This window comes from Orcinus orca, chromosome X (assembly GCF_937001465.1).
Source record: "Orcinus orca chromosome X, mOrcOrc1.1, whole genome shotgun sequence".
Taxonomy (NCBI): Eukaryota; Metazoa; Chordata; class Mammalia; order Artiodactyla; family Delphinidae; genus Orcinus; species Orcinus orca.
This window is the reverse complement of record NC_064580.1, coordinates 37715326-37739594: the sequence shown is the minus strand read 5'-3', so window position 1 is coordinate 37739594 and position 24269 is coordinate 37715326. Positions and strand designations below refer to the sequence as shown.

The 24269-nt window shown below is 37.1% G+C and overlaps 1 protein-coding gene across 11 annotated transcripts in view; it reads left to right on the top strand.

Annotated features, from left to right (window-relative positions):
* CASK (calcium/calmodulin dependent serine protein kinase) overlaps positions 1 to 24269 on the top strand; it is a 389604-nt gene that overhangs the window by 258795 nt on the left and 106540 nt on the right. For all 11 annotated transcript variants that reach the window (XM_049704817.1, XM_004281357.2, XM_004281355.3 and 8 more), the window contains exons 8-9: positions 3379 to 3501; positions 13102 to 13185. In XM_049704817.1, the coding sequence (XP_049560774.1) occupies positions 3379 to 3501; positions 13102 to 13185 (207 nt within the window). The remainder of the gene's footprint in view (positions 1 to 3378; positions 3502 to 13101; positions 13186 to 24269) is intronic.

The window sequence follows — 24269 nt, the reverse complement described above, 5'->3', positions numbered from 1 at the left end:
TTATTATTAACACATGTACTTTCTGTTCAACAGAATCACTGTTTCATTTTCAGCCATGCCTGGCAACATAAAACGATACACACAGGTTTATATAACACTACACTCCAAAACTGTGAGGCCCCTAAAGTTTTTTTTTTTCCAATTCCTCAGTTATGTTAGAATTTTACATGGGACTTGAAACAAATAAAGAAAAAGAAAAAAAAAGAAATGAAAGGTAAAGTAGTTTCAGAGTTGTAGCCTTATCCTTTAAGCCATAACTGAAGCTTGTGGAAGTGAGAAGGTGAGAATGGTCTGTACTTTTTTTCCCTTGGGCTTTATGTACCATCAGCTTATAAAGGCATACAGGTTTGTCTTTTATTTTATTTGGATTATGATATATGCCAAAACTCTGTTAACAGAGAAAGATGTTTTAAGTATAGGTTTTTCTGCTTCTCTTAGAGTCAGTTGACCACTGGGGAATAAAATCAATCCTTTCAAGGTAACTAAAAGTCTCAGGAAACTGCTTGTAAGTAATCATCCCCCTCCAATCCCTTGAAATTGTAAGTGGCTATCAGGAATGCACGGTTATGGCTTTCTGGTTGAAGTTTGCCAAGTGAAATCACAGATACTAGCATATGAAAATAAACACAATAATGCATCAGCATAATAATAATACTAGCAATAATGATAGCTAACTCATACATAGCACTTACTATGTTCCAGGAACTATTCTAAGCACTTTACTTATATTAACTCTTTTCATCCTCACAGCGGCTTATGACGTAGGTACCATATATTAAAATCTCCCACCTGCCTTTTTGAGTTATAAGCATTCGCTAATAATAGAATTCTTCTTTTGTGTTTGTTCTGTTGCTAACTTCCTGGTTTCCAAGGCAATGTGCTTCATTCCAACAGCTTCTGGTATTTGATTTTGTCTATTTTAAAGCATTGAATAGTTATCTTTGTTTCTTTGTTTAAAAAAAAAAACTTGGACTGTTCACATGTCCAAAAATTTGTTTGAAAATTTCCTATTCTTAGCATTATAGTATAATATAGTCAGATGGATGGTGGCAGCTATACCATAATTTCTGTACCTGGGGGTTTGAAGCTTTGAGGTTAATTCGTATTTACTATTACTTGGCTAACCTCACCTCTCACTTATATTCATGGCTTTCCTTACAAAAGCCTCAGGTTTTCAGCATCTTAGTTTGAAGTATAGATCCATCTCTACCATCAGTGATGAACCTATTGGGCCTTTAAAAAAAATACTGTGCTGTGATTGTGTCTGCATTTATTTTTACATTTTTTATTACTGAAAATTTCTAACAAACAAAATAGTAGAGATAATAGTATAATGAACCCCCAGCTTTAACACTTATCAACGTACAGCCAGCCTTGTTTTATCTATATTCCACATGCTACTAGATTATTTTGAAGCAGATCTCAAAAATATCATTTTATCACCCTGGTCGCCCTTAACAAAATAAATATTAAAATCCTTGATCTCTATGAGTATTTTCAAGAAAATTTTGATGACATATTTTAAATGTAGTACATTTAAATTGTCATAGTTTATAAACTACTACTGGTCTTAAATGATTTTAATTTAACTTTTTATTCTTGTTTACTAGCTTACTTGATCTTTTAAGGTCAATATGGGAGAATACTATTTAGCTAAAATATATGCTAACATTTAATTTCAATTAATTTTTTTATAAAGGACAGAAATATATTTCACAAAGTCTCTAAAAGATACAGTGTCATCTTATATCACTTATTTCTGGATAGCCAGTTGGTATCTACACAGCAGGAGTCCTTAGCTGCCTGGCTTTAGTATTCAAATAAGTGAGACTGTTTTATAGCCCTGTTTTGTTCCCCCTTATGTACTCAACCTCCCAAATTAATTTCAACTAGTCTTCTCTGCCAAAGGAAGAGAAAACCCTGGATTGGGCTTCCTCATAAAAAGGACTGCGGAGTATACTTCTCAACCTCTATTCACTTCAGAAGTCTTACCACCACTTTCAGATGATTTCTCAACCCCTTTCCTGAGGACAGATCATTCAGACTTTAAAGACTACATCAGCTCCAAGATGGGGAAGAGGAAACAAGGCTATCTAAGCCCCATCTAATCACATACTTCCTTATTTCAAACTCGTCAACTGATCACAATTTCAGTAGGATGACAATATTTCAACAGTCTCATGGTATTCATTTAATTAAGGAATCTGACAAGAGAAGTGACTATCGTTTGGAATTCTGCCTGTTAGAAAAAGAAAATGGAACATTTTCCACTCCACGTCTACTAGAACAAAGCCTTACATTAGCCAGAGCGAAATGTCTAATACTAACCCTTGGCGGGATCATAATGATTCATGTGTACTGTGATGCAAGTTGTGATTTCATTTGCCTTTAACCTGTTGTGGACTTTATTCTGCATCTTTCTCCCTTAGGAGGTGACAAAGGTCTCTGCCACTTAAAGCCATGGCATTGCGTAAAGCTCCTGGCACCAGGCAGCTCCCATGAGCTCACCCAATCAGTCAGTTTCCTCATATTAAATAGGGAGTGAGACCCTACTCCATCTCTACCCTCCTGTCCCCACTTACCTTCCCAACTCCAAGCCCTAAGCATTGCTTTCCATTTTTTCCTGGTTCCTGGTCTCAGACATACCCCTTTTCCCAGGAGCCTTCCAACTCTTTTCCTCATAGATCCACAGCCTTCCTCACAAGTTGTGTGTCTTAGGAACAACTCATAATTTTTTTGTTTGACTTTAGTTAATTTACCTTGTGGCTTAGTTGTCTCATCTCTAAAAGAGAAAGAAAAGTAACTTCTTTAAGAACAGTATACAAGTGAATTGGGTTTTTTGTAAGGCCTTTAGTAATGGTATATTTTTTCCTAAATACTGAAAATGACATACAGTGACCAAAGTCTCCTATTAATAAAAGCTACTTTGCATAGCTTCACAATTACTGCCAATTCCAAGTTTTAAAAGCAAAATATTAAAAATATTTCTTCAAATTTTTAAATTTTATTTTAGTCCTTTCTGGATCAAAGTATTCTAACCTTTTTAGAGTCTACATTCTAGACTCTTTATTTTAGCTGAGGTAGAACCTGGAATCATGAATGTTCTATTCTTCAATTATTAAAAATATTATTACATATATAACAAGAAGAACATGTATAACAAATATTTACTCCTGCAAATTCTCATGTATTGAACAACAACAGAAAAAGAATTGCATCTGTCCTCTTCTTCCTTAGAAAGCAAGCCTTTAGAATCAGATTTCTCCACCCTGCTCCAAGAATTTTATTCCTGTTGAAACAGCATAGGAATATTAAATAACAGAGAATGTTAACTTCTCACTGGACATAACTGTAATTTTCCTTTTTCCTCCTCTTCAGATGAATCCAAGGCAGTGGAGCCATATCTCTGAAAGTGCCAAAGACCTAGTACGCCGCATGCTGATGCTGGATCCTGCTGAAAGGATCACTGTTTATGAAGCGCTGAATCACCCATGGCTTAAGGTACATGAGCTCATAGGTGGCCATCTACACTTTGTTTAAACAGTTCCAGTGACAGGAATGCATTGCTCTGTAAGGTGCCCCTTTCCACCCTTTTTTTTTTCTGAGCATTTTTTCGTTACAGTTTTGTTCGTCTTATTTGCTGTTTCTGTACATCCTCTGTAAACATCTAAGAGGATGTACCATTCGAGTGACATTCAGCTCTCATCACAAGAGGGTACAAAAGCGGATTAAGGCAGAATCCATCAGGGAGGAAGGCCTATTTGTTCTCTACCAACACATGTTCCAAAGATGTGCAACATGAACAACGGAAATAGCACTCAACTGTGTGATAATTAAAAAGTGATTATCATTATTTTGGGTGTGAATGTGTACTTCATAGCATTATTTTTATTTCAGTATATACTAGATATGGGTTTATTGTCTTAGGAAAAAGGCAGATTTTAAAAGTTCTTTTTATATCCCATCCTGCTGATGAAGTATTAAAGGTATAACTTGGGACTTCAATGAGACAGTACTATTTGATGAAGACATTACACTGCTCAACAGTTCCAGGAAATTCTCACTTTACATGTGAGAAAACTAAGCCTCAGAGAGGTTAAGAATCTTGCCTCAAGTCACAAAAGTTGTCAGTGGTGGAGCCAGGATTTTAATTCAGCCTGCCACACCCCCTTCCTTTGTACTCAAGATCCTATCCAGTTCACTTACTCAAGGTCACTGCTCTCACATGTGTCCGCTTACTGGCATCATCAACTTCCTATCTCTGTTGGATCTAACAAGCTACAGTTTATTTTTATTACACACACACACATCTTCTCCTGACCTTACCACCCCCTCCAGCTTCTACCCCTATTCTCTGCTCTCCTTGACAGCAAAACTCCTAGAAAGATTTATCTCTACTCACTTTCTCCAGTTTCTCCCATCTCTTTGTCTTGAACCCACCCTAGCCAGGTTTGCAATCCTACCAACTCCACTAAAATAGCTCTTGTCAAGTCACTGCTGACCTTCACATTGCTGAGTCTAGTGGCGAAATATCAGGTTTCTCCCTCTTGGCATATCAGCAACATTTGACATCCATCCTTCCAAAACACTGTCCTCCCTTGGCTTCAGGACACCTTGCTCTCCTGGTTTCCCTTCTACCTCTCTGGCTGCTCCTTTTCAGATGGTGCTGATTCTTTCTCATCTCCCCCAGCCAGGTCTTCACAGTGGGGTGCCACAGCCCCTCCTCCTTCTGTCTACACTCAGACCCTTGGAAACCTCATCTAGTTTTAATGGCTTTAAATGCTATCTGTACACCCTGAATTTATACCTTTAGGCTAGGCCCTGTCCCCTGAGGTATTCTTAATTTAGTTTACAGTTTTGCTCCCCAATACCTGTCTCATTTCACCCCTTACTACTCTCCTCTTCTCACTTTGTTCCCTCACGTTGGCCTCCTTGCTGTTCCTCAGCAGGCCCATACTTGCCTCATTGCCTCTGTGTTAGTCGTGCCCTTTCCCTAGAATACTCTTCCCCAAGGTATCCTCATGACTTATTCCCTCACCATCTTCAGGTCTTTGCTTATACATCAGCTTCTTAGTAAGATCTTCCCTGACCACCCAATTTAAAATTTGAGAGAAGGAATGTTCCCTGCCACCAGTATTCCCTATCCCCCTTCCCTGCCTTAGTTTTTTCCATAGTGTTGGTCACCATGAGACATACTTATATTTTACTTATTTGTTTATCTGTCTACTCCCATAAAATATAAGCTGCATAAGAGTGGGAATTTTTCGCAGTTGGTTCACTTCTGTATAGAACCTTTGAAAGTGTCTGACATGTAGTAGGTGCTCATAAATATTAGTTAATGATTTAATGAGTGAATGAATGAATAAATGTTCATACTACTATACCATGCTACCTCCCCAGAAATTATGCAAAATAATAATGTATATTTAAACATAGATTAATAATGTATCTTAACAGCGATGACAAGGAATAATAATATTATCAAACAATGTTGAGATTCCAGTGGATCTTGATTCTCCTTAAGAATATTACTTCTCACATCTGCATTCAACCCTCTGATACTTGGTTCTAGTTATTCTTGACTTGAATTTCCCCAGTTGTAGCTATTCCTGAAAAGAGTAAACAGTTCTGAGATACTTTCTTGTACTTATTTTCTCCCAGAAATAAACCATTTGGGGGGACTCCTATTTTTCCTTTGCCTCAGTTTCTCATAATGGGGATCTTTTGTTTGTTTGAAGCTAGTTTAAATGCCAAATAACAGTGAAAATGGCAGCCATATTAGTCATTTTTAAGATCCTTTAGAAAATTTGGCTTTCATTATCTTGCATATCTTGACTAATAACATTTATTTTTGGAAACCCTTATCCCTGCAATGATTATAGTTCTTTTTCCAAATAATCTGAGCTTAATACACAATAGATTTCTGGCACCAGAAAGACAAAAGACAAAAAGTGTCCGTAACTTAAATGAAAAAATTCCAGGAGGCTGTTTGAGCTTAGTGTCACGTGCCATGTCTGAACTACAGTTTACCTTCGCTGCAGTGTGTTATCTGAAGATGGAAGAATTCAATGAGAATATTATCTAGCTGATGAGAACAGGCTTATATTTCAGTACTTTTCCATGTATACTTTTAAATCATTTCTGTGCATATAAGTGGTGGTAATTTAGCAATGGCTAAAATTTAAGCTATGGGGCTTCCCTGGTGGCGCAGTGGTTGAGAGTCCACCTGCCGATGCAGGGGACACGGGTTCGTGCCCCGGTCCGGGAGGATCCCACATGCCGCGGAGCGGCTGGGCCCGTGAGCCATGGCCGCTGAGCCTGCGCATCCGGAGCCTGCGCTCCGCAACGGGAGAGGCCACAACAGTGAGAGGCCCGCGTACTGCAAAAAAAAAAAAAAAAAAAAATTTAAGCTGTGGTTTAAATATGAAAAACTCCTGAATAACTGCAATGTAGAGAAATAAAATGATGAAAATCCTTGTAATGAAGAGTACCCAAAGTCATGATACCGTTGTTTTATGTCCAAAACAATTATTATTTCTTTGGCAAACCACAAAAAAAAGTCCTGTTCAATCATACCATCTCAAAAGGGAATTTGAGTAAATAGACCAGTTAATATGTGAGTGTCTTGTGGTTGTTAAATTATATGTATTTAACACTTTTATCTAAATTAGTGCTGTTTGCTGTAAATATTCATTCCAACAAAAGTAAGGCCAAATAAGATTGTAATTTTCTTATAAACGACTGAGCTCTTTTCACACCCTTTGTAGCCTTAATATATATAGACTCCAAGTATGTTGACTATAATAAAGACAAAAAGGGTATTTATATTAGGCTAATCAATTTGAATTTTGGAAAAATCAATCAACACACCAATTAAAAGTATATTCAGCATCTAGTGTGCACAAGGGACGGTGAATCAAGTACTTCATTAAAGTGTAAGACACGTTGCTATAGACATTTTTCTGAATTCATATCACATTACTTTTAGTTTCAGGTAGGACTGTTTAATACAGAAAAATTTTTTTTTTCTTTTGTCTCATTTTTATAATGCTTTGAGGTTGTTATTATTTACTTGTTTTCTGGTATGAGGTACCTTAACAGACTTTTTTTTTTTCAATCTTATGATTTCATCTGTTTAGAAAATATCAGAAATCATAATTTAAGCATAATTTTATTAAAAAAATTTTTTTGACTATGTCCGTATCTCTCTCTCCACTTCACCTTAGTGAATGGTGAGCAGAAGAGGTGTTCACTAGAAATAGAGTTCAGTCTGCTATGCATTAAACTTCCCAACCTATTAGAGAGAAAGGCATAGTCAGCCCGTGAAATGAATTTTCAAATGCTGTTAATATAACATAAAGAAACAGAAAGATAACTTCAAAGAAGTCACACGTGAGAAGCACCTCACAAGAATACAGAAGTATGAGCCCAGGAAGACTAATGCGGGGCATGAGAGGTCACTGTAGGCCAGCGCTCCAGAGAGGGCTGCACGTAACATGTTAGTAGGACTGAAGGGGGCCCATGTGGGAGGTACAGAGGAGCACAGGCAAAACATTATAAGTGTTCAGGGCATTCAGGGATGGGGGCAGGGTACACTGGCATAATACAAAAGTCAGCTATTTGAAGGGTTGCAGTAGTAGTAGCCTGAAAATTTGATTTGAGGAAGAATATATCTAGAATGCCAAACTAAGTACTTTAGATATTAGGGTATAGAGAGTTAAAAGCTACTGCAAGCTTTTGAGCAATGATACAGGGCAAGCAGTATGCTCATATAATTCCTGTGGACACTGTGCACAGGTGGGTTGCCTGTCGGGATGCAAGCAGTAGAAGCAAAGAGATCCTATAGAAGCTGGGCTGTCCAGTTAGGAAGCGACAGGGGCCTGGAGCAGGGAGTAAAAGTGGGAGTGGGAAAGAAATACCCAGACCAAGAGCGATTAAGGAAGGAAAATTGATGAGGCTCAGTTGAGTGATTCAAGATATTCAGAATTAGGAAGCCTGTAGAAGGGGTTAAACATGTAGAGTGGAAGTGATGTATTTTAAACTTTCAAAATTTAAATTTAATTTAGTTGAGATTTTCTTGGTTCTTAGTATGAAGAGTACTTCTGGATATTGTGCTGCACATTTTTAGTATTATTATGTTATGAGACTATGATTCTTATTTAAATCTTCTATTTTGGTAGGCAGTTAACCCAATTAGGTTCAGAACACATGTCCTAGTCCACTTCTATGGGCTGTGATTCAAATGCCAATTGCATTTTCAATGCCTTTGTAATACTCATCTAGTCTGTCCCACTTGTATGCTACCCAGAGGCTCATTTGGAACCTGGGAGGTACTTCATAAACCATAGTTTAGTCTCAGAGTTCTTGCTCTGTTGGTTGTCATTGGTTTTACACATGGGTATACTAGGGATGTGCCAAAGCCCCTCCTTCCCCAGCTGCCTCTTCTTTGTAATCCTGCCCCTGTTCTCTAGGGGTGGGGTGCCACCTCTTTGCTCTTCTTTGCTTCAGGCAGGGCTGGTTTGGTAGAAAGTGTTCTGAGGGGGAGGAACTTGGCTTCTTTCATGGTGATCCCCTGGAATGGAGTGGGTGAAGTCAAAAGGCTTCTGTCCTGCAGAGCCAACCTCTTCTCAGTCCTTTGGCTAAAGAGAGGAGGCTTTTCTTGGGGGTCATTTTGTCTGCGCTCCCCTGGGAGTTTCCAGGTTGTGGGCTGCTCTCACACCCAGGTGAGGATATGTTAGGAGGCCAAAAAAACACCCAGATATATCACCACAGGATCACACCTCTGAGTCCTAGGGTCCCTCCGCTGTCGGACTTCTTTTCTCTAGCTTTCAATCTTCTGTTAGCTGCTTTCACTTTTGAGTCATTAATTTCCTTGTTATCAAGAACTCTTAACTAAAAAAAGTAGACTTTGGAAAAAGAAGAGTTTATTCTGTGGATTGGGGAGTGCTTTAAAAATCAGCTCCAATGCCTGTTTCTGGCTCTAGAATCCAGACATGACATGTATCTTTCAAGCCGCTTTCCCCAGGCCCTCTCTCTCTCTCTCTGTCTCTCTCTCTCTCTCTCTCTCTCTCTCTCTCTCTCTCTCTCTCTCTCTCTCTCTCTCTCACTCACACACACACACACACACACTAGGCGTCAGCCAGAGACTTGATCACAGTTGTACTATCTGCAAAGACTACAAAGGGCTTGAGAAAGGGAATGAAACCCCCCTTTTTCTTAAAAAGCAGTGGAAATTTTTTCTGTTACATATGCCTAAAATGTTGAACAATTTCATTTTAAGTGAAATTTAGTTAGATTTTAGCCTCAGTTCAGTAGTAGTAATAAGGAAAGACCCCCTACTAGCTCTGTCCAATAAGAATTTTCTGCCGTGAGGGCAGTGTTTATATCTGCACTGTCCAATGTGATAGACACTAGCCACATGTTGGCTGTTTAGTGCTTGAAATGTGGCTCGTACAACTGAATATTTAATTATATTTAAATATTTATCATATTATTATATTTAAAATATGTAAATATATCTTACCTAGTGGCTACTATACTGGACATAGCAGCCTTAGACTCTCTATTCAAAAACATACTGTAACTAGGTTCACCTTTTTTGGAAATGAATAAAGTAAGTTTTAAAAATTAAAAATGTGTTACAGATTTGTTCCTCTGTAATTCTCACTGTTCTATTTTTACCTTTTTTCTTATGTAATAGGAACATGTTTTCAGTTAGAAAATAGCCAAGATTATTTAGTAAACTATTTGTTCTCACACACACACTTTTAAAAGCTCCTAAACTTTTTTATGTCGGAGATTTCCATGTCTTGACTAATAAAAGTGATTATTAAAACTCAGGGAAACCAAACATGTACCTATACAGCATCTCATTTAATCTTCATAACAATCCTATAAGATTAGTTTGCAAAAAGGCACAACTGATACTGAGAGAATGTAAGGTCATACAGCTAGACCTAAATGACCCAGAATTTGAACAAAAGTCTTTCAACTCCAGGACCGTTGTCTTCCTACTATACCATGCGGTACCTTTTTGTTTGTTTTCTTCTTGGTTTTTAAAACCTTCCCTGGGGTTTTTTTTCCCCTGTATTCTATCACGATACAAAATAATTTTTATTCAAAAAATAATGTAAAACCCATTTTGATGTTTGTTCTTCAGTGTACGTTAATTAAATATCACCAGACCTAACACAATTAAAATTTGTAATCTACAAGCAATAACAAATCCATGAAAAGATTCCATTGCTTGTTCTAAAATAGTAATTTTATCCTTCTCTCTGCTAGTTAATTATTTGATAAATTCTTATGTCTTCTGTATTGGTGAACCTATTTTGGCTCAGTGCAGGAAAAGGATGTTAAGCCCCTAAAGATAATGAAATTATTTCTAAGATGTTTAGCACATGGAAACTAGCAGAAATAAAACTTGGAGTCATTTTGACATTTGAGTGTTGTATGTGTACTCAAGATTATCATTTTGCTCTCCAGGGAACTCTTGTTACTCTTAGTCATTAATACAGAAAATAAATTTTCAAGTGTTTGTATTCATTCCTTAGGAATTTTCACTGGTAACAAGGTGAAGCGTTGACAGGACTGACTCTAAAATCCTACTTAAATTCAAAAGTAAATTTGTAAGTACATGATACCAAAACATTTGATTTTAGAAGTAGTTCACATACAAAGAGAAATTTTAGTTACAAAATAATAATAATGTGATCTTGGACTTAATTTGAAAATATTATATGGTATCCAGATGGCAAATAAACACATGCAAAGATGGTCAACATCATTAGTCATTAGAGAAATACAAATTAACACCACAACGAAATACCTCTACACACATATATCAGAATGGCTAAAATCAAAAAGACTAAACACACCAAGTGTAGGTGCAGATGTTGAACAACTGGAACTTATACAATCCTATGGGAATGTAAAATGGTACAACCACTTTGGGAAACTGTTGGGCAGTTTCTTAAAAAGTTAAACAGACTCTTATAAAATGACCCAGCCATTCTACTCCTAAGTATTTACCTAAGAGAAATGAAACATATATCCATACAGAGACTTGTACATTAATGTTCACAGCATCCTTATACATAATAGGCAAAAATTGGAAACAACCCAGGGTCCATCAACAGGTGACTGAATAAACAAGTTTATGGTACATCTATACAATGGAATACCCCTCAGCAATAAAAAGGAATGAACTATTGGTACATGCAACAACATGGGTGAAGTTAAAATATTTAGGCTGAGTGAATGAAGTTGGACAATAATTAACATGTACTGTATTATTCCATCTATATAAAATTCTAGAAAATGCAAGCTAATCTCAGGTAACGGGAGAGTAGATCAGTGATTGCCTGGGGATGGGAAAGGGGACGACAGAGACACAAGGAAGCTTTTGAGAGTGATGGATATGTTCGTTATGATTGTGGTGATGGTTTTATGTTTATATACGTATGTCAAAACTTATCCCATCGTACATGTGCAGTTAATTGTATGCTAATTATACCTCAGTAAAACTTTTTCGGGAAAACAAAACAAATTACCTTCAGAGTCTATCTCCCTTTCACCCTTTTTATTGTTTCCATCTGGTTTCATCTACCATCATCTCTCCCCTGGATTACTACAATAACCTCCTAACTGGTCTCCCTGCCTTTTTTTTTTAAACTCTCGCCCCCTTCCAATCTATTCTCAACACAACAACCAGAGTGTTCCTCTAAACTTGTCAGATCACATCACTCCAGCTCAAAAACCCCCCAGTTGCTCCATCTCCCACTCAGAATAAAAGCCAAAGGCCCTTTATGCCCTCCACCAGCCTTGCCACTTCTCTAATCTGATCTACTGTTTACTCCACACACGGGTCTCCTTGCTATTTATTGAAAATTTCGGGTACACTCTCTCCTTTGAAAGGCCTTTGCATTAGTTGTTCTATCTGCCTAGACCCACTCTCTCACCTCTTTTGGATATCACTTTCTCAGTTGAGCCTACTTTGACCATCCTATTTTAAATTGCAATGTACCTTTACCCTGCCTTACTTTTTGCTTTATTCCATAGCACTCTTAACATACTCTATAATTTACCTTTTTTTTGTATTTTCTTATCTTCTCCCACTGAAATATGAGCTACATGAGGGCCAGAATCTTTGCTGGGTTTGTTTACTTGTTAATCCCAAGATTATAGAACAATGCCTGGCATATAGTAGGCACTCAAGAAATATTTCTAAAATAAATACTTGTAGCATAAAATCTTCCAGATACACTGACAAATTAGACTAGAATCAAAGAGGGAGACAAGGAGAATGAAATGCAGATTGAAATATACACGAGAAGTTGGGGCAACTGGAGATGTTATCACAGAGAGGAATAGATTTAGTGGAAGCGTGATCCCCCTCTTAACTACTAAAGGGGTATTATATGGAAGAGGTAGTATGTTTGCTCTATGATCCCCAAGGAGAAGAGCTAGTCCATACAAGCCAGATGTGGGACTAGGCTGAGTAAGAATTTTTTCACTTTCTTAAAATTGTAGTGGGCTGCCATAAAGTAATCTGTTGTATGAGGTCAAACAGAATGATCATCCATCAGGGATTGCAGGGGATCCCACATTGGGAAGTGGTTGAATTAGATGGCCTTGAAAAGTTTGTCCTAGTTTGAAGATACTGTGACTTTGCGGCATGTGGGATCTTCCCGGACCCGGGGCACGAACCCGTGTCCCCTGCATCGGCAGGCGGACTCTCAACCACTGCGCCACCAGGGAAGCCCACTGTGACTTTTTTTTAAATCCAGTTATTCCTGACAACTCAGAATGCTGAGTTAGTTGTGGAGTTAATTTTTTAAAGGCTCATTTTACCTGACAAGATTGTATCAAAGGTAACTTCATACCTTCCTAGTAATTATGATTAATTGTTTTAGCCACATAGCCATATATCTGAAAATTACATGGACCATTATTTTAGCCCTTTGTTATTGCTGAAAATGAAATAATATTTTACTATCAGTTTTGACCTTCATATCCAGTTTGGGCTTACTGTTTATTTAGATTAAGCTCCTTCACTCTTTTAAACAGTTATGTGTGTTCATTATCTTTCATCTTTTATAGGAGCGGGATCGTTATGCCTACAAGATTCATCTTCCAGAAACAGTAGAACAACTGAGGAAATTTAATGCAAGGAGGAAACTAAAGGTAAATTAAAGAAATCATCAAAAAGCCAGATAGAGGCAGTTGATGATAATGTTTTTATTCTGTTTCAGTGCCCATAAATATTATCCTGGTATTGGCTGTTGCTTTCTTACAGCTAAATTCTTACTTCCAAAAGTTACCATTATTTCAATAAGATTTTGGTTTTTTAAGTCATTTAAGGTAATATCTAAGTACAAATCCAAACAATAAGTAATAATAAATGGAAGATTAATCACATTTTAGATTTATGTTATCTCTAAAATTCATAGCAGAGATATAATTACTTTAAAAATAGTAATTTGCTATTATTATCCATTATTGTTGAATTTTAATCTAGGCCATGCTTTCTCAAACTTAAATATTTTGTCAGAAAATGTGAGTTTAGTTCAATGGGAATAATACCAAATTAGAATTGGAACTAGGGTTGAACAGCCATCACAAAGCAGTCAAAATCCCTACTACCGTGGTCTACCAGAAAATATTTTCAAATCACTTTTCTCACTTTTTCTTTATTCTTCCTAGAGTACCTTTCTCCCATTTACCATGCTCCCTATCCTCCACCCCACCAAAAACAAACAAGCAAACAAACAAAACACAGTATTTACTTCATATGGAGGGCCCATTTGACTTTAAAAGGTTTTTGAGGTTTTTGAAAAAGACCCAGAATAAAATAATGGAATCTTTCAGCACTGGGCAAAAATCTTATGGGACAGCATTTCCCTCCTCCCCCCAACAGAGGAAACTATTATATTATGGTCTTAAAATTAACTTATATTTGACTTACTTTAATTACTATTAAAAAACTTAGCTCTGTCCTCTAAGTGGTTGATTAGATGAATCCTCCTTAGCCATGTGACTCCTGCCAACTATAAAACTTCTCTTCATAAGTATTTTCAGATATGTCATAAGTTGCAATAATATTATTAATTCATTGTTATTTGACTTCTGAAATATGTGAATGATTGTATTCAACTCTAGATTTATAAGAACATTTATATGAATTTTCAGGAAACTATGTAGGCTACAGTATTATCATATGGAGCTGAACTGGCCAACATATTAGCCACTAGCCACATGCAGCGTTTTAAATCTAAATTAACTAAAATTAAAAGGTCAGTTCCGGGACTTCCCTGGTGGTGCAGTGGTTGAGAATCTGCCTGCCAACACAGGGGACACGGGTTTGAGCCCTGGTCCGGGAAGATCCCACATGCTGCAGAGCAGCTAAGCCTGTGGCACCACAACTACTGAACCTGCGCTCTAGGGCCCACGAGCCACAACTGCTGAGCCCACGAGCCACAGCTGCTGAGCCCTGCAAGCCACAACTGCTTAGCCTGCAAGCCACAACTGCTTAGCCTGCATGCCACAACTACTGAAGCCCACGTGCCTAGAGCCCATGCTCCACAACGAGAAGCCACCGCAAGCAGAAGCCTGTGCACCGCAACGAAGAGTAGCCCCTGCTCACCGCAACTAGAGAAAGCCCACACACAGCAACAAAGACCCAACATAGCCAAAATAAATAAATTAATTAATTAATTAATTTTTTTAAAAAAGGTCAGTTCCTCAGTCACATTAGCACATTCCAAGTGTTCAGCAACCATATGTGGCTAGTGGCTGCCATATTGGACAGAGCAGATATAGGACATTTCCATCATTGCAAAAAGTTCTATTGGAGAGTGCAACTGTAGAGTAAGGGAAATTCTAACATGTCACTGTTGGTGATGATTATTCCCAGTTAAGCCTTTTTCCTAGTTGTTTTTGCAGTCAGGGGTGCAAACTGGCTCTTCTCTATTTAAAAATCCTCGGCAAAACAATAATTATTAATGACATGCCATTATTGAGAAGGTGCCCAAAGAAGTTTCCCAAGACTTTTGGTTTTTTGCTTTGCTATACACCTGAACCAGTATGGCCTACAAAAGAAAAAAAAATCTTATCCAAAGTGAATGGTTAGCCGTTTTTGAAGTTAATTTCTTTCCCAAAGAAGCTATTAATTATACTTCTTTCTCAATTCTTCCCTAAAGTCTTTTTAACTCTATTGTTGCTTTGGCCAGTGTGACATGACCCTGTCTGGGATTGAACCCTTCATTGCCCAAATAAAAGCCATTTACTCTAGGGCTCAGGCTTGCCCCCTCACAAGAAACACATGCTGTATTTCTCCCAGAGCCACTGAATCAGACTTGGGCCTAAAATAGCCAAAGTGGTGACTAAGATTCATTTGGACAGGAGCAAGCTGTCACAGCAGAGAGGGGTCATGTGAATTTACCACATCCCTTTGCAAGCCTCTTTAAAATTTAAGACCCGCCAAACAACCTAGAATTAGGAGCATCAGCAGGGTCATCATTGTTTTTTTTCAGCTTCTGGTAAGGCTGTATTCCTTTGTGTATTCAGCCACCCTGGTTAAAGCTTGTTATACCTACTCTCCTCAAGAAACTAATTCTCATTCTGCCATTTTTGTGAGCTTCTAGAACAGAGATTGCACCCATCCTTCTACCTAGACACTGTTTTTAATTCCATCAAATGGTGGGAAACACCCTAATTATTATGATTCCCTTTGAAGTTCACACAGAGCAGTAGAAAATTGATTTTATTACTAAGTCAGAGGTAGGAAATTTTTATTGTCAGTGGCAAGAAGAAAGTGAATGAGTATAGTGTTATGGGAAAGAATGACCTCTAGAGCTACATCGCCTTAGATGAATTCTGACTCTGGCTGTGTAACCTTGAATGAGTTATTTAAATTTTGTGTGCCTCAATTTCCTTGTCTATAAAATGGGGATAATAATAATAGCTAAGTCATAGGGTTGTAAGGATTTAATGAATTAATATAGCAGTTAGAATAGTACCTAGCAGTCATACGTGCTCCATAGATATTATTTTCTATTAACATTTTATTGTTATTGTTTTATTGTTATTTTAATATTTAATACCTTTAATTTGGTCTCTATTTATTAACAACTGTAATTCCTAAATGTACGCTCCATACCATTTTAGCTTTTCCCCAGTAACATCATTTACATTTTTGAGATTTTTAAAGACTTTCAAAAAATTACAGAACACCAAAAATGTCACTGAATAATCTCTATTTATGTGTTTCTTCCAAAGTAATGATGCTTAGACTTTTCTGACCATTTTGATCATCATTTTCCTTCACAGTATCGAGAAAGAAAGGATCTTATACCTGTGATATATTGTAATAGTCACTCCCCTTCTAGTGACTCTAGTATCTTTCCTCTAGTGTCATATCCATCCTGTGATATACATTCTTTAGAGCAGTGGCTCTCAAGTGTGATCCCCAGACCATCAGCATCACCTGGGAACTTATTAAAAATACAGATTCTGAGGCTCTAGTAGTCAGGCCAAAAAAAATTTTAAAAAGGCATCCAGATTGGAAAGAAAGTAAAGTTGTCTTTGTTTACAGATGACATGATCTTGTATATAGAAAATCCTTAGGAATCTGCAGATATCTATTAGAAATAATAAGTTCAGCAAGGTTGCAAGATACAAGATCAGTATATAAAATTGAGTTGTATTTCTATATATGAGCAATGAACAATCTTAAAATGAAATTAAACAGTTCCATTCACAATAGCATCAAAAAGAATGAAACACTTAAGAATAAATTTAACAAAAGAATTTTAAGACTTGTAAACTAATATTGCTGAGAGAAATTAAAGAAGATCTAAATAAATGGAGAGAGATTTAATATTCGTGGATTGGAAGACTCAATATTGTTAAGATGGCAATTCTTCCCAAATTGGTCTGTAGGTTGAACACAATCCCTATCAAAGTTTTAGCAGAAATTGACAAACTGATCCTAAATTTACATGGAAATGCAGAGAACCAAGAATAGTCAAAACAATCTGTTGAAAAAGAACAAAGTTGGAGGACTTATATTTTCCAACACTTACTATAAAGCTATAGTATCTGTGGTACTGGTATGGTATAGGGTTAGACGTGTAGATTGGTGAAGAGAATCAAGAGTTCAGGAATAAACTCTTATATTTATGGTCAGTTGATTTTCAACCAAAACGCCAAAGCAATTCTATGGGGAAGGAATAGTGTTTTCAACAAATGGTGCTGGGACAATTGGATATTGACATGCAGTAAAAGACATAAACGGCCACATATTGGATGGTTCCATTTATTTGCAATATCTCGAATAGGTATTTATGTGTGTAAGTCCATAGAGACATAAAGCAAACTGGTGATTGCCAGGCACTGGGTAGTGACTGCTTAATGGGTATAGGGACTTTTTGGGTTGTGATGAGGATGTTTTGGATCTAGACAGAAGTGGTGGCCGCATAACATTGTGAATGTACTAATTAGCACTGAATTGTACACTTTAAAATGGTTAGTTTTGGGCTTCCCTGGTGGTGCAGTGGTTGAGAGTCCTCCTGCCGATGCAGGGGACGCGGGTTCGTGCCCCGGTCCGGGAAGATCCCACGTGCCGCGCAGCGGCTGGGCCCATGAGCCATGGCCGCTGGGCCTGCGCGTCCGGAGCCTGTACTCCACAACGGGAGAGGCCGCAGCAGTGAGAGGCCCGCGTACCGCAAAACAAAAAAAAAACAAAAAAAAAAAGGTTAGTTTTATGTTATGTGAATTCCACATAACCTACTTTTTTAATATACCATATGACAAAAGAGTCTTCTTAAATACTGGCTTTCACTTTGGCACACTTGAAGGGCATAACACATTCCCATAGTAACAGTAGCTCACCACACCAGTCAGCTCAGCCAGGACACTACCCATCCCTCCCCGCCTCAGCCCCAGGCATGCAGGAGGTTGGAGGGGCATGCGTTTATTGAAAAAGCACCATGGGTGATTCTGATAAGTTTACCTTATTGAGAGTCATTACTCTAAAGGACAAACTTGTAATTGGTGTACAAAATTCCATCATAATGTACATATCATAATTTAATTAACCAGCTGTTGGACTTGGACATTGCTTCCAGTTTTCCACAACCATAAATACTATTGCATTGACTCTATTTTCACTAATCTTTGTACACCTCTGATTATATCCTTAGGGTAAGTTCTTTGCTACTGGAATTGTTGGCATCAGAGTGTATACATGTATTTAAGATTTTTGATCTCTATGAGTAACTTACCTTCCAAAAGGCTTATACCTGTTTATAAATTTTAATGTATTTTTGGTAGTGAGCTTATTATTTTTGCAGTTGAACCTTTTTCTCATTCTGAAAGTTTTGTGAAACTATTTTATGCCAGAACATAAAACATTATTCATTTTACTCTACTGAAATTTCAAGACTGTTACTCATTATTGGTTATAATACTGTCAGTACTCAGCAATCAGAAATTGTTCCTTTCCATATTCATGCATTCATTTTGGCATTTAACCTATTCAGCAAGCTACAGGACACAACAAATCCCTAATGAGAAAATTATTTGGACAAGTATAAAGCATTGACATCATTTTTCAGACTATCTTTCGAACTGTAGGTTTTAAAAGTTTATAGAGCCCTACATGTGATTTGAATTATCACACATTTCTTTTTATTTTCCTTTCTTTCTTTCATTATTTTATTTTACACGTGTGAATGATGATGGAAAATTTCTTTTCACCATTTTGGTTATCAGACATTTCATATGTTGAATTTTTCCCCTCCTTTTATTTCATACCGAGCTCTAGAATTTTAATACTTCAGTTTGTTTACATCCTCTAGAAATAATACTTCTTATATAAACTACATAGTCCTGAGTACAGGACTAGATATGAGGATTGTATTTTCTCAGACTGAATATTAGGATGCATGGGACAGACTGTGTGATCCAGACTGTCTGGAAAATCTGTGCTCTGTGGGTATGTGTCTCTTAAGGAGGCATACCTGTACTCTAACTCTGGGTGCCATTTATATGAAGGAGTTACTGTGCAAGGGGGCGAGGTGTGGAAAGGGGCTGTGGGTGTCTGAGCTTGTCTATCTAGGGAAGAGGCTCAGCAGGAAATCTGTTCTAGAAATCATTCCCTTTGCTTCATGAATTAGAAAGCAAATTTCCCTATAGTGAAGTATGTCAAAGATATTCTGTACAAATAGAAGCAATATTCTGTATTTGGGTAAGTTTATTGCAATCACTTCAGGAAAGGGTGAGTTGAATCTGTGTAATTCGATTTAGAGGATAAAACTATTTATTCCTTGTATATACAGAAAGTGAGGGAGATTTCTAATAACTTCTATAATTTTCCTTTATTGATTTTGCAAATTGCAAAAATATAGCCTGCATTACTTCTCTGACTTACCAGTCGGTCTCTTGGGTTCCTACAGTTTGTAGAACTAGAAAAAATTTGTTTAGGAATTCCATTTTCCAGTACTCTATCCAATACAATAGCCAGTAGGCATATGTGGCTACTTAATTTTTAATTTTAATTAATATTAAATAAAATTTTAAATTTGATTTCTCGGTTGCACTAGCCACATTTCAAGTGCTCAGTACCACATGTGGCCGGTGGCTACAGTATTGGGCAGTACAGGTATAGAACATTGCTGTCATCACGGAAAGTTCTGTTGTACGGCACTGCTATCTGCAAGAGTGAGGCTACACCTAAGCAGCACCTTTTGAGAGGTCAACCAGGAAGCTTTAATTAGCTGCCTTTTGTCAGTCTTCCCCCTTCTATCAATTCATCAAGAGCTACCTTAAAGATTTATCGAGGACCTTTGTGCCCTAATGAAAACCAGCACTTACGCAGAGTCCTCTAATTACAGGAGAGAACAGTAAATTAGCAGAGAGGTTGCAGGCTCCAGCTCCTCAGAGCAGTAAATCTGGTATCCAAAAGGCACCTTTGATTCTAAACCTGAAAACGGTTATTCTGGTATGAACAGTTACATAAATAATAATTGACGTGAGTTTGACCTTATATTTTATAAAGCAATTCTATTAGTTGCTGATTCTGAAATATAGAGTTTATTACTCCCAAAGTTAGACAGTCTAGCTTTTGAAAGTTATTATATACATTAAAAGACCATCTTTATGAAATACTTTTACACAGACCGAAAAGGATTCCTAAGATATCTGTTCCATGCAATTGCTCTGAAATATAGCCATATCTACTACACTAACAAGTCTCATTTTTAATCTTCTTCAGAGAAGATAGCACAGCCTCCTTTAATCATATGCCCTGACTTAATTTTGAAACTCTAGCTTTTCGACTTTTGTTTAGATTATGCTTAAGTATCAAATACACATAGGCTATGCTGACTAAACTGAATGATAACTTTGATTGTGACTATATGGAGAGAGATGGGAAGTTCTGATTTAATTAATGATCTTACCTCATTATCATCTAGGACCTAATTCTTACATGTAGTCAACCTAAATCCTTTAACATTTCTGCCTCGAAATGATTTTCTAGCCTTTTGGTCAGCCTCAACCACTCCAAATTCTCCACCCTTTTTACGGTTTTGAGTTGTGTTCTGAATCTTAGTAAGATGATCCTCTCTCAAATTCTTAAGTCACGCTTGAATTTGTATGTCCCTGTGATGCGTTTTGCCCCCTCAGTATATCACAAAATGATTGTGTGACCTTGCCACTTGGGTGCAAAGCCAGTTTTCTATATCTCATACTTGTGTGTTTTGTATTTAGACTTTTAAAAATATACCTCCCTGCCCTTGGGCCTATCAGATTTCATGGTACTTGTTTCTGAGCTCAGTTAGCGGGCACCAGAAAGGGGGTATTGGCTTTTGACTCTGTCTTCAAGTCAGTAATTCATCTGTGTTCAACTCTCCTGTTCCTTACTTAATAACTTTGTTGCTTCCCTAAGTGCATGAACAGTAGCTTAACTTAGCAGAAGTCTGAGCTGACCATTTTCTTTGTTTGTTTTCCACTTCCTTAAATGAGACACAGAATCATCTAGTGGGGAGTGTTCCATTTTGATGTTTGACGTATTAGCTACAATTATGATTGAGCTTAATTACTTGTAGTTCGCTTTTTCTTTGAATTTAAAATCTGCCTTCTCCTTTCTAGGTTAATTTGCTTAGTAGAAAATTGTATCATTGGGCTTCCCTGGTGGCGCAGTGGTTGAGAGTCCGCCTGCCGATGCAGGGGACACGGGTTCGTGCCCCAGTCCGGGAAGATCCCACATGCCGCGGAGCGGCTGGGCCCATGAGCCATGGCCGGTGAGCCTGCGCGTCCAGAGCCTGTGCTCTGCAACGGGAGAGGCCACAACAGTGAGAGGCCCGCGTACCGCAAAAAAAAAAAAAAAAAAAATTGCATCATTAATATTAGTAATAAGATTGTGAATTACTGTCTTTTTTTTAATATATTTATTTATTTATTTGTTTTTATCTTTGGCTGTGTTGGTTCTTCGGTGCTGCACATGGGCTTTCTCTAGTTGAGGCAAGCAGGGGCTACTCTTCGTTGCGATGCGCAGGCTTCTCATTGTCATGGCTTCTCTTGTTGCAGAGCACGGGCTCTAGAGTGCAGGCTCAGTAGTTGTGGCGCACGGGCTTAGCTGCCCCGTGGCAAGTGGGATCTTTCCAGGCCAGGGGACCAAACCTGTGTCCCCTCCATTGGCAGGCGGATTCTTAACCACTGTGCCACGAGGGAAGCCCGTGAATGGTCTTCTTAACTCAAAATTGTTATGTTTTACTCTCAAAACTTACTGAAGTATAAGTAAGATATACTGAAGTATATCTTCTAAACTAAAGTAGATAGAAAACTTCTTTATGAAGGATTTAATAAACTGGAAAGTTTGAAGAACTACTTGTATAAGATCTGGTTTTATGTTGTTATATCCACAGGCTCTTCAATAGCAACAGTGTAGTAGAGGGGTTGGCAAACTACAATCTGGGGACCAAGCACTCACATAAGAGCTTTACGATTTCACAAATTAATACATCTATATTTCTATTTATATATATAAAGTTTTATTGGAATACAGTGATGGAAATTCATGTACATATAGTCTATAGCTGCTTTCACGCTAAATGGCGGAGTTGAATAGTTACAACAGAGACTATATGCCCTGCAAGCCTAAAATATTCACTGTCTGGCCTTTTACAGGAAAATATTTTTGACCCCTAGTATAGTAAAAACCCTTGAACTGGGGAGAGTAGTCAGAAGACCTCCATTCTGTCTACTCTCGATTCTGTCTCTAAGTTGGCAGCAACCTTAATAGGTTACTAAGCCTCTCTAGACCTCAGTTTCTTCATCTGCAAAATGAGTCTCCTAGAATGAATCATCTTGAAGGTTGACTCTCCAACTCCAATAAAATTCTATAAATCCATAAACTGTTCTGGAACCATTTTGCTGTTTTACATAATAGCTTTGCATTGAATTTTTGAACCACATGCAGTCACTGAGTTTAGAGAGCTAAATAAACAAAACTGCTAACCATAAGACAGATAAATTAGGAACTTGCTACTATTGTTTCAAAAGAATTTACCTCTCAGGGCTGTTTTAAATAGTGCTTTCCCAGTATAAGTATTTCTAGATCTTTGACTATAGTGGTAACTAGAACAGGCCTTGAAACATAAAACTAACATATTAAGAAACTCAGCTGAACTTCATTTGGAAATAAAAATAAAGCATCTCTAAAATTTTAGTTTCAGTGTATGGGAAACATGTACTTTGATCTATAAAAATTCCATTTTCACCCAGCTTTTAGGGAACATGTGTAATATGTAAAGTGAAATAAGCTTCTACTACAGAAAGAAGAACTCAACATTCAGTACTATTTTTTTCATCATGGTAGCTGACCATAAAATTCTGCATAAGAACCTCTCATGCATTAACCCTGGACTATTGGAAATCTAAAAAAGTTGCCTGGAATGGTATCATCAAGATCACTTCTCTACTTTTTGCTCTTCCCTTTCTGTTTATATTTGCTCTTTTTCAGTTTATATTTGTAGAAAGAAACCCTAACATAACCACCCCCCAAAAAAATGAACCTTGTAGAAATGTGTTTCCATTAATAATGTTATTAGAATTATTAGTAATTATTAACTTTATTATTATTGTGATTATTAATGATATTTTATAAATACCTGTATACACAAAAGTTTGATCTTTCTTTTCAGAAAAATCCAAGAGTTCAATATTTAAAATTTAGACTTAAGCTGCTTTACACTTAGACTACTAGGGTGATATGATACTTAGACTACCTAAGTGAGCAATTCTCCCTAAAGCAGCAAAGGCTCTACTCAGGTTCTAGCTACATATTAGTAGGGTTAGTAATAATTTGCACTTACAAAATGCTTTATGATTTGCAAAGCACTTTCATAAACATTATGACTTTTGACAATCACGTAAGGTAAGCTATGTCAGTTTTAATATCCTCAGTTTACAAATGAGAAAACCTCAAGAGGTTAAATGATTAAATCAAGTAAGGTCATGCAGATGGAAAGTGGCAGAGCCCAGGAACACACCTGGATATTCTGACCTACACCTAACACTCACGTGATTCAACACATACAAAATAACTTTTATTGTTCTTATTGTTACTGAAACAATAATTCCCAACATTTTTCTACCCAATAGTCTTAAGGGATATCATGGACTCAATATGACAGTGGTTCTCAACTAGGAATCAAGGGAGGCTATGCATGAAGTTTAGAAGAGTCAACATGTAGTTGATTCTGCTGGGTGGCCTGAGTGAGAATACTGTACAAGAGTAACACATAGTCATTATTAATATCAAAAAGAAAGGAAAAAAAAGATTTAAAAAAAGAAAAATGACTCACATTCCTACTACCCAGCGATAATTAATACTATTAACATTTTGGTATATATTCGGTCTTTTATATCTTTATTAACTTTTTTTTCAAAAATAAGATCACACTACTACAGATTTTTTAAAACCTTTTTTTGTGTAATTCATCACAAACACCTTATCATTTCAGTAAACACTCTTCTGCAGCATCATTTTATAGTGACTGCAGAATATTTCATTGTCTAGTATATGTTTAAGTTCAAGATGTAAATGGTTTCATATACTTTTACAATCCTCAACAGTGTTAGTCTGGTATGTGCGTGTGTGATTTATCTAAAGGAATCCAAAATTATTTAAAACCACCTCTTTTCTAGCTATCATCTCCTATATATTTGACCTTCTGAATAATTCTTAAATAAATATTTGGTAA